At 38.1% G+C, this 15,551-nt stretch overlaps 1 protein-coding gene across 1 annotated transcript; it reads right to left on the bottom strand.

The window, feature by feature from the left end:
• Positions 1-4,274: 4,274 nt before the first annotated feature.
• Positions 4,275-13,668, bottom strand: fam131aa (family with sequence similarity 131 member Aa). The gene is made up of 5 exons (XM_039675345.2): positions 13,441-13,668; positions 7,923-8,010; positions 7,630-7,815; positions 5,900-6,034; positions 4,275-4,870 (listed from the first exon to the last, which is right to left on the bottom strand). Exons 1-5 carry the CDS (start codon positions 13,492-13,494, stop codon positions 4,398-4,400), a joined length of 936 nt encoding a protein of 311 aa, XP_039531279.2. The 5' UTR covers positions 13,495-13,668; the 3' UTR covers positions 4,275-4,397.
• Positions 13,669-15,551: the final 1,883 nt, after the last annotated feature.

Here is a 15,551-nt window from a genome sequence, read left to right as displayed (position 1 = left end):
TTCTAAAGAAACACGACAATGTATAAAATGCTCCATTACCTTGTAGCTTATGTCATGGCCCCATAGAAGCAGTTTTAGTAAAAGTATGCTAACGATTGCGTCATACCCACGTGACTCTCTGTCGCACAGTAGAGAGATTACCGTATGAACAGGAGAAGAAGCTCACACACAATCGGGGAAACGTGGAGGCAAAATGACAAAATAATTAATCAGAATACCTAGCAAAATTGTCTCCTTCTCCTAGCTCATGGACAGTTCCTACTCACACTCTCCGCCTCTGCAAGTTTCAGAAGGGAATGATTCAGATTTCTCATGCCACAGCCACTAGTAGAAGAAGACAGTCGGGTTGCTCTCGTCACACTACGTCGTCAAGCTCTGTTTGAGTCTGCGCGTCAGGGACGGAAGTGCTAAAAAAATCGACTTCGCCCTATGCTGCAATATACATTTGAATGCTTGAATGACAATTGCTTATGTTATTGGATTTTTCAGGTGAGATTCTCAATTCATTCAGTTAACGGATGCTCTGAGGTAAGTTAAAGTTTTCAGACGGCAGACTCAGCAACTATTGTATTTAATTGTACAGTACAATAATAACATAGAACAGACATTATCTTCATTTCATGTCATTATTACAATATTGCTGGCCATACACTGAGGAAATTTGGCTTTATGCACAGCTTCACTACTTCCTGAATTTCAGCCAGGTCCCTGTTTCCTGTCTGCCATTATTGGACATATTGATTAATTCAGGTGTGCTTGACCTCAGTAGTCACGGCAACAATAATCAGACACACCTGAATTAATCAATTTTGCCCAATAATGGCAGACAGGAAACAAGGAGCTGGCTGAAGTCCAGGAAGTAGTGCAGCTGTGCATAAAGCCCATTGTACAGTACAACAAAAGCTATTTATGTAACACGTCACACCATAAAAGTATAAATAAATGTTTACCTGCTCAACCAAAAGTCAGCCGTGCCCGTGTCAGCGTCGGTTTTCAGTCCCAGATCTCCCTGAAGCTTCCTCCAACGGTCAATGGTGGAGCATCACAGTCCCGCCCACAGCCCGCGAGAGCGCTGGTGCCGGAAGTAAATTTCCCATTCATTTCTCCCATTGACATTTTGTAAAATCCATATCTAAAGAGTATTAGAGCATGTCAGAGGATAATCAGCTACGGCTGAACTCATAAGCATACAACACATCATTTCGAGTGAAAAAACGAAGAGAAAATACAAAAAAAGTCGAGGGTACAAAGTACAAACCTGTGTACATGTTTTCATTTCCGAGCAAAGCAACTACTCCTCCCATAAACCACCGCGCCTCACTGAAGTCGTCTGAAAACCACAGTGAAAGAGCCTTTTGAGCGACTTCCAAATCTGACGACGGGCACGTGAACTTTTTCCTCCAGTGAATTCTATACAGTGAATGTATAGGGAAACCCCTTTTCCTCGAATTACTGAAGCAAACGCATTTGCAGCTCAACATGCAAAAACATTGTAAGTTTCTGGCTCGCTCATTAGCTAAGCTGTGGCAACTGCACATCCAATGGCGCGCGGGCGTCTCAGAAGTGCGACCAATGAACTTAGCCCTACGTCATCACGCGATCTTCAGTCTTCACGTACCTTCGCGGGGGTTTCAGACACGTGACACGACTTCCACCAATCAGATGCATCACTGTTGGATTGTGGGATTTTTCAGGATTTTGGGTAATGAAGTACTTATCCAATACATCGCGAATAAAAGGGATTTATCTTAAAACAATGTTAGTGCCCCATGAACTTTTGGCGTTTATGAGCACATACAATCGCTTAGTACAGCCGTAGCTGGTTTTAAGTCTACCATGTATGGTTATGTTTTTATGGCTTATATCTCAAATGTCAATGGATAAATTGTATTGAATTCCGGCACCGGCTGTGGGCGGGACTCCGGCGTTACATTTTTTTTATTTTATTTTTTATCTCTGCTCTTTCCTCTACATACTTTCTCTTTCGTCCAAACTTTACAGTAGGGGCAAGCAGTGGCCGCTTGCTGCTGTTGTTTATATTTTTATCCATTGCTTTAGCCATTGCTGATCTGACTTAGCTAGCTACCATACACTGTATGTCAGCTGTTTGCTCACGCAAGGAGGGGGCGGGGTCGGGTGCGGTTGGGTTGGAGATGCAAGCGCCAGGTGGAGTTTCAAGTGGAGCTGGTGATTGGATGAGAGCAGTTGACCAATGTAAGCTGTCCAGTCAGACAGCTTACATTGGTCAACTTTTCTGCAGCTGTACAGCCAATAGAGTGAGTGGACTTTTTAAATTATTTTTTTCCATTCATATTGTTAGGATTGTACTATATAACCATAACCAGCATATAAACAAGGATATTAATAATGAACAATCTTTGAAATCGTTTTTTTTTTTTTTTTTTTTGCTGCTTTTTTGCTGCTTTTTTGTTAGGGGTGATATTTTCTACTAGAAAACATGACAAAAAATACTTTTATTTTCAGTTTTAAGGTTTGCAGCAGATGTAGCTGCAGTATGTAAGGATTCAGCAGTGAAACGTATGAATATACACATAACTTTAATGCAATCATAATTCTCACATTTGACCTCAGACATTTTCTGTACAAACATTAATAAAAAATAATAATAATAATAATAAAACGTTTTGGGGAGATTCACACATTCACATCAATGAACATCATGACATTACCGGTCCATATATGGGATAAAGATGACAAAAACGTGGTTGGTTATGAATTTACACTGCCCTTCCACATGCTTCTGCAATGAATGAATGCAGTTCGGAAAGGCAACATATACTTTCTGTCTACTCTTTTACTGTAGCTGCATGTCAAGGTTAAACTACTATCTTCAAAAAAACCTGTTCATTTAGCAGCCAATCACAAATCAAACATGAAGTGCAGATAGGGAGGAAAGGGAAGGCAAAAAAAGGAAAAGAAATATGGTAGAGGATTCTCACTCATTTTGGTATGCAAGGCCATTTCTGCCACATAAGAAAAGAATAATGCTTTGGCAAATCAACTGCGACATAAAAACATAATTATAAAATAAGTTACTAAGTAAGATACTAAGGCATTATTATGAGATAAAAAGTCTAAATTAGAATAATTATGACAAAAATATATGCCAATGTCATAATGACATGATTTTAGTCTCTTTTTATAATTTAGTTTATGTCTCATAATTAGGATTTTTGTAATAATTTGACTTTTCATCTCATAAATGATGTCATGATTCCGACTCAATTTCAACTTCGGTAAATTTGTACATAATTAGTCTGTCATAATGTCATAATTTTAACTTCTAATGGCACGATTTACCAAAGCATGTCTTTTTTTCCATTTGTGGCAGAAACAGCCTTCCATAGTTTGGTAATATACATCACACAGTGATCATAATAACAGGCACATTCTATTCATAGTTACAACGCTGCATCAAAGCAGACACCTTCCTGCACCTCAACCGTTCTGGAGCAATAAGCCGAGACACATCTAAACCCCCCCAAAAAAATAAAGAAGTGGGCTTTGTATGTCCCCTAGGAAACCTGCGGCCCTGAAGTTTTAAAGACATCTTACCATGAGCATTATGTCACTTTTGAATGGTCACAGAAGAAAAACGTTTAAAACCATGTTCCTCACAGAGATATTCCAGTCTCTTGATGCATGTGTCGTCACAGATATGCGACAAACGGCGAAGCTGCTGAATACACCAAGAGCACAGGTAATGAGCGTTTCACTGGAAACTGTCATCATAATGTCACTATCATCCTACTCGCCGCTTGAATGAGGAAACAGTACCGTAGATTTCTCGAACGCTCATTTCAAACGAAGAAGCAGGGAAAGAGAGGAACAGATTAAAGGGGCGGTTCTCTCTAAAATAGAAATTCTGTCCTCAGTTACTTGCAGTTTTTATCCTCAGTGGAACACAAAAGAAGACGTTTCGACGAATGTCCACGCTGCTCTTTTCTATACAATGAAAGTCAACGGTGACCTTCAAATAAGCACCATAAAAGTATCATAAGTTGTCCAATGGATCTTTATGCGACAAACAGACTAAAATTTAAGTCATTGTTTGCTAAAATTTTTTGCTTGACAGCCATAGTCACCATTCACTTTCAGCAGTTGTTATCATTAAAACCATACACTCATTTTAATTGCTTGAAATTACCTTGAACCATGGCTAGTTGCCAAGGCAGAATTTTCCATATTTAAGTGGACATGTTTAAGAGGGAGAGTAAATGGTGACTGAATTCTCATTTTTAGATAGACTATACCTTTAAAAGTATGGAGAAGAAAAACAAGCCATCGTGTCTGAATGCGTAACAGACTAGACAAACACTTCACAGAAGGGTTACTACAAAGGGACCGAGACAAAAGGGCGAGCGAGAGCACAAGCGTCACTGCTTGGAGCCGTCTTCCTGCTCTTCCTCCTCCTCCTCCTCCTCTTCCTCGTCAAAAGACACGGCTCCAGAGGTATCAGAGATGCTTCGGCAGTGTCTGTACCAGCGGATGACTTCCTGAAAGACGTTGTCCTCCCCTTCCTCCACATCTCTTCCATCCTCCTCCTCGGGTGAGAGGCCAGACTCGGAGTAGGAGGTGGAGTAGTAGCAGGAGTCTCCCTTGCTCCACAAAGGCCTGCGGTCTGGTTTGTGAACCGCACACATCGCCCTGTCGCCCTCCCCTTCTGAAAGCAGGAGTTCTTGGGCATGTGGTGGCACTTCTTCTGAGAAGAGCAGGTCGTCGGTGTCTGTTTGGGCGTAGCAGGGTCCCTTCACACTCCGCTCGGTGTCTGACTGATTGAGCGGGATTTCAGCGACATCTGTCTCAGCCTGACTTGGCACTGGGCAGCTTTGATTGGATAATACAGCGTCTGAGGGAGGAGCAAAGTGTAAGTATAGCCTATAGATACAGGTCGGAGAGGACAGAAGTGGAAAAGAAGACGGACACGGACAGAAACAAGACATGAAGGACAAAATGGTACTAAAAAAGAATAAATTAAGCAGAAAAAACAGACAAGAGAGTCATGAAAAGACAAGACTTAAAAGTTATGCTCAATAAAAAGCATGTGACATCTAAGGAAATGCAAATATACAAAGTTTGCAAACTGTATAGACACTTTTTGGCACTTCGCTGCATAACATAGAAAATACTAAAAGTGGCTTATGAAAATACATGAAATGAACATGATTTCTTAATGTCTGGTGACATATCAGGGAAAATGTATGATTAATTGAAATGCATTTCTTGCATACAGAAGTATGAAGTGAGCTTGGTGTAGTTCATTATTTGAAATGTTATACAAATTTGGGGTTCTTAATTAGTTTTATGCTTTAGAAGCATAAATATATTCTAAAATGGAATTTATTCCTGTGATGGAAAAGTCCAGACCAAAACTCTAGTTTTCAGTGTCACATGATCCTTCAGAAATCATTCTAATAAGCAGATTTGCCACACAAAAAAAAACATTTCTTAGTATCATCCATGTTGAAGAAAGTTGTGCTGCTTAATATTTTTTGAGAAACCCAGGATATATACCCAGACCCAAAAGTTCAAAAGAACAGTATTTATTTTAATCAGAAATAATTTGTAAGATTATAAATGTCTTAACTTTCACTTTTGATTAATGTAGTAAATCCTTGCTGAAAAAAAAAAAAAAGTTTTTGAATGTTACAGTATAAACATTCGCTTTGATATTTTAATTTGTTCATACACTCTAAATTGCTGGGTTGTTTTAACCCAACTTTGGGTCAAATATGGACAAACCCAGCCATTGGGTTACATTTAATGAAATTTTAACCCAACGTTTGGGTTTGTCCATAAAGTTGGGTTAAAACAACCCAGCATTTTTAGAGTGTAGATGTGTATTTGTGGCAAGGGCCACTTTGAGGGTGACGCTCACCTGAGTTCAGAGTTGTGATTGGCTGGTCATATAGAGGAGGATCTTCTTCATAAGACTCTTCGTCCATCTCCTCCTCATCTACAGAGGTCCAGGCACGGAGCTTCGCCTCTGCAATAGCAAACTGCTCAGCCACACCTAAAGAAAAGGAGAAGAATCGTATCGAATGACACTGGACATTACAAAAAGGCGCTAATTAAACAGACGACAGTGCAACAAAATCTCTTTTGACACAGCGATGACGCATTTTGACAAAGTTTTGTGGTGAGGCTCTTTGTTGAGACTCGAGTTTTGCTGTGCTAAATGCCATCCTATCTCAGTGGCCCAATTCACTGCAGTCAGGAAACTGATGTATCAGAGTATAAAGCTGCGGGGAAAAGTAAAGTAAAAGGAGGAGAGCTAGAGGAATGAAGTAAACTGACATGCAGGATCAGCAGAAGGTGGAACTGTGTGACTGTGTAATCTTATTTAACACCATCTGCTGAGTCTTAAAGCCTTTAGCTGGCACAGGGGCCAAAGTTGACTGACACCTGATCAAATTCCTGTTGCATTAAATATATTTTCTGTTTTATGCTTACTATAAATATATTTGCACTTGAAGAGTTTAGATGCAAAAGCCTCTAAATGCCATTTGAAATTTTCTTCTTTAATGATGATTTTTTATCAAACTTGTATATTTAAGTTCAGTAATTTCACTTAAATAACAATTAATAGGTAATTATCATTGCCATTTAAGTGAAATTACTGAACTTAAATACACAAGTTTGATAAAAAATCATCATTAAAGAAGAAAATTTCAAATGGCATTTAGAGGCTTTTGCATCTGAACTCTTCACTTATTAATTTATATATATATATATATATATGATAATTGCATTAATAATATCAATCAAGTTTTCTCCAAGTTTTTTTCAGCTACGTCTATTGGCCAAGGTCAAACCATTTTTAAATCATTCAGATCTTGAGAAAGCTATTCATGCTTTTATTAGCTCAAAATTAGACAACTGTAACGTGTTTTGCGGTTCGTGGTTCGACTTATCGAGACTGTTTTCCAAGATGGTTCCAGCCTGTATACACGAAGTGGACTGTCTTTATAAAATATCTTCTTATTAAACGGGCTGTACACTTACAAAGTTCTTAATGCTTCATTTTGCATGTAGGGACCCTCATTATGTTACTGTGTTAGTGTGGGGCTATTTTGAGCCTTGTTGGTGGTATTAACTAGCAATTTCTCTTTACTTTTTCTATGCCCTCATATACTAGCGTGTAACCGTTTTTAGAGATAAAACTCTTTACATTTGATTATCATGAAAACAAATCTCAGAGAACGGTTGACTAGGTACCAATGTGTTATTAGACCAAAGGTTCATTTTGTACAACTATTTTATTTACCAAACTTTTAAAATTATGGAAGAGAATGAAGAATATTATGTTGTAGTCATTGTTACAATTATTGCAGTAATTACATTAATTAATAATAAGAAGAATAACATTAACCATTTTCATAATTAATAATGCAGACTTAGATGCTTAGATAATCCATATGATATAAAGTTTGCCTTATACATTCATACAAATGTTAAAATCTTGATGTTGAGTAATACATTTTAAAATCCACATTATTTGGCAACAGCTCATGTATAAAAACCCAGGCAGCAATCTCTTTGTACATTTAGAGTTATAAAAAAAACACTTTATCAGCAGTGAGAGATACACAGCCGTAAAACACCCACCTGCTGCAAACCGGGCCTCCTGTTCGCCCTCGCTGAGATGGGAGTAGGAGTTAAAGTGGGACTGCAGTGTAGCAGATGGAGGGTCTAAAGGCCTAGACCAGCCCTTCCACTCAATCAGATGAGCCACCCGACCCTGAGCCATGGCCGTGGGTTTGGTCACGTGATCCTTCACCACCTGTGAGATGCCTGGTAGGGAAAACACAGGGGATTGATGGTAAAGACTAATTAACGCAGTGTTGCTAACATGCATAAAGGCTTATAATGAATGAAGCTACAGGTATTTAAATCCTTACCATTAAATGATGATCTAGCCAGAGCTGCAATTTCCTGGATGCTAAGAGCTTTTCTTGACTTGGGGAGCATATCAATAGGGTCATCAACCTGAGAAAGCAAGGTCAAAGACAAAATGGAAGAAGTGGTAAAATGTTTCATTCATGTTTGGTCTTTCATTATTTTGCCTTACAAAATATTTCTATTTCAAATAAATGCTGTTCTTTTGAACTTTCTATTCATTAACTGATTTCAAAATGGATAATAACTAGTGTATTGTGTGTGTGTTTTAAGTAATTGTTGGTTTGGTGTGTTTGAGTGCTCATTGTCAAAATTACACAGCAAAAGTTCAGTTGTGCATAGTAGAAAGCAAATACTAATACTTACTGACATAATGACATACAATAAATATGGAAAATTGAACTAATGTTTGCATAACTATTTATAATGGTGATATTAGGCGACATGTATTTGGGTATCTGTGTACAAGTAGCAGGAATTTACATTAGATAACATCAATTTAACAGCATATTCAACATCACATAGTTACAGAGTAACTTCAACGCGCATGACACAGTGTTAACTTAGCATTGAAGACCAGGCTGTACGTGAGTTTGTGAACAGGCTACCACAAATGATGGCCGTAAAAGAGACTGTGAACGTATTGAATAAGATATGTTTAGCTGGTGAATAGCATAGGCTGCTATTAAACAGCGTGCGATAACGTTAAGCGCACCAGAATGAAATATAATATTCAGAAGTAAACAGCGTAGCTGACTTACAGATTCAGTTAACATCCACAAATGAATGACGATTCAGGGAGCAGGCTACCCAATGATCTCTGAAAAAACAGTTTGTGAATAGGCTACAACAAATGATGGCCAGAAGTATATTCAGAAGCGACGCTGACTTAATGGTTAGCTAACAGTGTTTATGTCAGAATGTTTATTTCTAAGCCGCAACCCTCTAAACATCATCTAAACATCTTCAACGTGTGCTTCTTTTACCGATATATTTAACGATATCTTTTGCATTTCTAATCCAAACAACGTCAAACTTGGCCCTGCACTTACTCATGCCCGTAGCAAGACACCTGTCAAGTTTGATATCCATCGGACTAACGGTTCGAGAGATATGTGAATAACAGACACACACACACATTCCTGTAATTTAAAGATAGCTAAGAAATGTTTCTTAAGCAGAAAATCATTATATCAGAATGATTTCTGAAGGATCATGTGACACTGATATGTTATTATATATATATATATAGTATATAACCTGCCTTAAAAAATCAATACAGTGGTGGGTGAATAAACAAACTCACTATTACTTTCTAAGTGTCCCTTGTATTCTGCTAAAATACCCACTGGGGAACAATATGTGCGCCCCGGTTGGAAATTATTGTCAACATAGCAAATACCCCCATAAATTGGATTGGTTCCAATACCCCCACCAATTGGTTCTCTTACCCTATGACTCCTGCCATGTCTCTCTTGCTGTATGAATGTACACATTAAGAAGGCTAAGTTTTCCAGTCAAGACACGAATACCAAGCTACAAGAGCTCCACATGAATGTAAAGGCTCTAAAGTCAGTGCAGACTCAAGCTCCGCCTCAGAATCAGATGCCAAATCCACAATTAACCCTTTGACAATTCACTTGCACTTCAAGCTGAAGCATATGTTAGGTGCGTGGGCTGTTCAAATGGTTCTGTGAGAGATCAGCCACACTGTTGCATTAATAATCTAAGCAGCTGATGGCTCAGACATATTTGGCCGATCAAGCCTATTTTGTGGCTTGTTAATTTGCAAACAGCATTCGCTGCCATGTCAGATAATATTAGCCTGCAGCCCTCAAGATGATAAAAAAATAAATAAATCTGGCCACAGCTGGGGGCTTATGACCTCTGGCATTTGACTTTAATGGTTTACATGATGGAAATCTGAATTGACAAGTGACATCCATTGGTTTAAAAAGAGAACTGATGTGTCTGATGGGAGATGAGGCGGCTATTTGTAGTCCTTGTACTGCAAACCTTTCAGCAACACAGATCCAGTTGCCATTTTCAAATAATCAGGTGAGATAAAGGATACATAAAACCACCAACACAAAAGTAGGCCACGGTGCCAGGCATAACATGCAGCATTTAAGATATATCCACCCTAAAATTAATCACACAGGTGGTTCTGACATGCAAATGCCCGACGTCAATGTCTAGGACGAAGGTAGATAAGCTTAAGACAGATTGTCCGCTAAAGCCCGTAAGAAAAGTTGCCAATAAAGAAGATTTGCAGAGCCACCAACTGCCTGCCATTTTTTAGTGCCGTATGTGGGTCAAAAATTTCTGCGTGATTTGGGGTTAGTCGTCACAGCAGAGAGAGACAGAAACGGGCCACGGATATCATAATGAGGTCAATTAAGCTTAAACCACAAGATTTGGGCTCATTTTACGTCATTAGACTGTTATCATATGATAATACCATGGTATTTTGATATGGTAATGATTCAGTACCATGGCACTGAGTAACACTCACTCTGCTCATCATGTCATTCAGCCTTCCAAGAGCTTCAGGACAATTAAAAATAAAATCCCCAGACACACTTTTGGCATTTTACAATGGTACTTTGTCCAAAAAGTGTTGAATTACCACAAAACATACAAAAAAAGAAGAACCAAACATGGTATTACCACTGTCCAGAAACATAATATTAGAATAGTACATTATACAGACCTAAAAAACATGGTGTCCTACAAAAAATAACATGGTATTACCATGGCACTACATCCAAAAAAAGCAATCAAGACCATGATACATGTCCAAAATTAACAAAAACAAGGTTTCAGTACTATATTCAAGTTACTTGAATAAAACAATAAAAAATAAACATGTTATTACCATGGCACTACATCCAGAAACACAGAAACATGGTAAACAGGGCTGCCAGTGCCAACTCACGCAATTGACACTTTTCTCACACTCTCAAGCCAAAACATCTATTCTCCTATTTTCTCATGCAGTGAAAAACATTGCGGAGCAAAGAGGACACAGATAACACACTGACAGACAAGACAGCACAGGGTGATTTTGATATGAACAAAGTCTCAGCTTTTAAGTTTTGTAAGATTTATTACAAAATTCAAACGATAAATTAAGCGTAGCGTCACGTTAGACAAGCACGCATCAGTGACTCTCAGCTGATCCACGTCTACCTATAGGAATACGACGCCTTTCACTGTACTCATATGAGCTCCTTCAGTATTATCATCAGCATTATCACGTTTCTCATGAGCTAATTACCCTCCTCCATCCCCAGCTCCTCCTCTCGTCATTCAGTATGGCATTTTGATTCCCCTTAAATTAGAATAAATTCTCGAATCATGTTGTACTTTAAAATCTTGAATTAATGATATCTGCAATACACATTCATGTTGGTTCTGTTTAACCTAAGGTGCTGCTCTCCCTGCTCTTATTCAAGGAGAATAGATCCTCTTGCCCAGAACAGAACCATACCGCCAATCCTAACTGTATGCTAATTGTCAATCGTATTTGACGATATTGGTCCTGACAGAAATACAGTTTTAGTAATGCAAATTTAAATTCAGCTCTTTAATGTGGCGTGAACGATTGCTGTAGCCCCTCAGTTCAAGCAAAGCAGGAGCGTGTAACTGATCATCTCTTCCTCTTTATTACTAGTTATAGCACGAAATAAACATGAATGATCATCCGAACAACAATGTTCATTTTAAAAGAAACTGTACAACTTACTGAATCATTCATGTCTCATGTAATTGCTTAATCAGTGCGAAAAGACGTCAATGAAACAACTTGTAAACAATACGTAATGTTAAATTTACCTCAGAAAAGTCATTTAGTGACCATAATCTATAGTTATTTTAGCATTTTGTAAAAAAAAATTATATGTATAATTATTATAATTATTATTTTTAAAAATATATATAATTAGCAATGTTATTATAAAAACGGTCTTGTATGCAATTGTATACAAATCAGTTGTTAATTTTCACCTTTCACCAATTTTCATAAGGGTTCCCTGTATCATTTACAAGATTTGTTGAGAAAGTTTTTTTGTTTTTTTTCATTAAGTACATGTCCTAATGAATCGATATCTAATCCCAACTTATTCCCCAGCAGTAACCAAAAGTTGGAAGCCCTGTGGTAAGAATAATACATGATTCTACTTTCAGAGCCTACATGTACAATAAAGCATGGTATCCTCTATCCTAATATTATTAAGAATGTGCTTATTCTAATTGTCAGTTGCGTTATGATAGTTTACCATGATGCTGTCCAAAAACCAAGGTACAATTCCAATACAAAAGCAACATACTTTACTTTACTTTACTCCAATACATGGCACTATCTAGAAACAAAGTATTAGTATGGTAACAGTTACCTGCAAGTACATTTCCTTAAAATATAACACGGTACTTATATCATAAAAATAATTAAAAAAAAAAAAAAAAACATACCATGATACCTGTCCAAAACAAACAAAAAACATGGTATATCTTGGTACTGTCAAAATTATTTTATGATTATATAATCAATGCCATAATAATTAGTCTGAATTGGCTATACAGGACCTACAATAAGCAGTAAAAAAAAAAATAACACACCGATATGTCATAGAGGGAACGAGCTCGTGCAATGAGATTTGTTTTAAATCTAAAAATGAGCTGCAGCATCTCGAGCGAGCAGTAGCCTGTCTGTAAATGAAATAAATATGTTGCCTAAACATAATTAGCCTTGTAAGGTCAAATGTATTGCAGCAATTGCAACAGAAAATGTAGTTGCAGTGAAGGAGAACGCATAAAATGGGCCACCTGAGCTCAATAATGGAAAGCAACACAATGCAGTTAACGCAATATAATAAGGACCGGTCGTTATAGCAACAGGTAACCCGTGAACCATCTGTCCCTGAGCATCATTAATTCCCATTGACCATGCACAACACGCAGGCACAGCTCTGTGAAATGTGCCGCTGTATCCGAGCTACTAGGGTTTATTGTGATTTGGTTGGTTCGATTTGATTTTTCCCTCAAACTGTTACATTCTGCATAGGCTACCAAAGTGGCATCATTCTATACGAATGCAGTGATCTGAAATGGCCATCTGTGTCTATAAAGCCCGTGCACGACAGTGTTAACGTGTTAGTTATTTTGCGGATAATCAAACGTTTTAAGGTGACGGATCAGGCCCTGATAAATGAACCCCATCACAGAACTGAGGGAGACACGGCAGGACACAAGACCCGAAGTCCATTAGCGGCCGGAAAATTGACTGCTTGATTGACGAGCAGGTCATTTTCATAAACAACAGTAAAGCAACAGAACTCTACGCGTTTGTTTCCTGGCAACAGGCGAGCAGTGATATAATTCACGCATTACATGACGGCCTATTGCGATCTCAGCAATACCAACCAACGCAACCACACATGCATTGCAGTAACCAAAAACCGTAAACATTGATGGTGCGAGCGAGCATCGATGAGCATTTGACTTAGAATCCACACGTACCTTTAGATTTAGTTGGGGTAAAGCTGTCAGAAGCATTGCACATGGATACAGCATTAGTATTGGGTCTGAAGAGAAGAATCGCGGAGCCGTGTTTCTTCGGCAGTGAATAATAGACACCACCTTTTCTTGAGCATCAGAGACAGGGGCAAAAATTAGTGCTGCTGTTAACCCACGAAACACATCGTCCCCAGCACACCGAATCTCTCAGACAGCGTCATCCCACCTGTAATGCGGCTCTCTTAAAGACACAGTCTCGTGCACACAGAGCCTGAGCGATGAGTGCAACTTGTATGGCAAGCCGTCTTAACATTTATACCCAGCACCCTTCTGATGTTCTGAAACCTAAAATGACAAGTCTCTGACGGCAGCTCTTGTCCACAAGTCAACACGACATGCCATTTGGGACAGGGTCACAGCTTATTTTCATGTGATGTCACGCCACTGCATTGCCATGGCGCAAAATACCATGCAAAATACAGATGGAGGGCAGGAAGAGATTTTCTGCATTTAGAAAGCACTATAACAAACTCTAAATGTCTGAGTTTTGAGTCATTTATGGTTAGTTGAATCGATCAAACCACAAGGAGTTTTTATCGTGTGCCAGAAGTTGTTGTTCATAAGGGGGACTTCCTATGTGAAATTATGGTTACTTAATAGATAGGCCTAAGTGACTAACTTTAGATACAACAATTGTTATCGAGACTCAGACTTATTAAAACACTTGTCACTATTGGATTACCTAATAAGACATATTGTAGCCCTCAATCGAGTTTTCAAAAACTGGGGTTGATTCGGTTGTTCTGAAGGTATGAAAAAAAAAATGTTTACACTTCTGGTCTTCGGGGTCAATATGACCCCACATTGAAATGAATGGGAAATGTGAAGAAAACTAAATATATTTTCTTCATGTGTCAAAAAAACAACAACAACCCAAATCAGGCATAAATCTGAATATTTTTACACAAAAATGAAAGCCTAGTACTAGAGCATAAATGCAATGTATCATAAAAAAATTATATTTCATATGCAAGCTAATGGTGTAGTTGAGGAATTGTGTGGTTCATGGATACAAAAGTACGTAATATCTCCAAAAACACAGCATTAATGAATAGATGAGAAGTAAAAAAAAAGAAAAAAAAAAGATGCATTATTTGTATGATTAAAAATGTATATTTTTTGTACAATTACTCAATTGTTGGGGTAGTACAGACCCCGAAGCCCAGAAATATAAACAAGAAACGAAGACCATTTGAAGGTTAAGCAATGAATGTTTAAACTGACTGCCATATCTATGATGATGTTTCAATACATCTTCATTCTCTGGGTTAAGAACTTATCATCTTGTCACTTATAATGCAGTCAGTAGCACCTGAGATAATATAATGGAAAACATGTTATTCACCCCATGGACAATGGTTTAATAATAAGCTTATATGGCTTCCTAAACATAAGCTTAGGAAAGCACATTCTGAATTAATGCTTTCCTTTATATCGAGCAGACTATTGAACAGCACATGGATTTGCCATCTTGCTCTGACAATGATACATCAATTTGCCAGTGCTGTAAGGGCATTAAAACCTCAACATTTCAAGGCTGAGAAGCTATGACCACAATGCGATGTTCCTTTTAGCACAGTTGGAGGAAGAGAAAATCTTTAATTCAGCAGCAGTCAGAAGCCACGACTACTGTGCATGTGATACATGGAAAAAGTGTAATAAGCTAGTCTTGTCTCAAGGGTAGGCTGTGGTTTAAAATAACTTGTTAGAGGATCTGAACCTTGTCTCTACCGACAATTTGGCTTAAAGCCAAGTTGAAATTGTATAAATATATATATGGGCTGTGGGATTTTTAAACAATGCTCCATTATACAGTACGAAGGAACCCAAAGAGTTTCAAGAAAATACTTTCTTGATAAGAAAACTATAATAATAAAAAAATAAGAAAACTTTCGACGTGTGTGTTCACCTTGGTGGTAACGAGTGGCTATTTGAGTTATCAGAACAATCCAGTCCAGCCATTCTCCTCTGACACCATCAGGCATTTTCACCCACAGAACTACCCCTCACTGGATCTTTTCTCTTTTTCTGACAATTTCAGACAAACTAGAAAT

This window comes from Pimephales promelas, chromosome 5, assembly GCF_988280905.1.
Source record: "Pimephales promelas chromosome 5, fPimPro1.hap1.1, whole genome shotgun sequence".
NCBI classification, from domain to species: domain Eukaryota; kingdom Metazoa; phylum Chordata; class Actinopteri; order Cypriniformes; family Leuciscidae; genus Pimephales; species Pimephales promelas.
The sequence above is the reverse complement of the archived record's forward strand: the minus strand, read 5'-3'. Positions and strand labels throughout refer to the sequence as shown.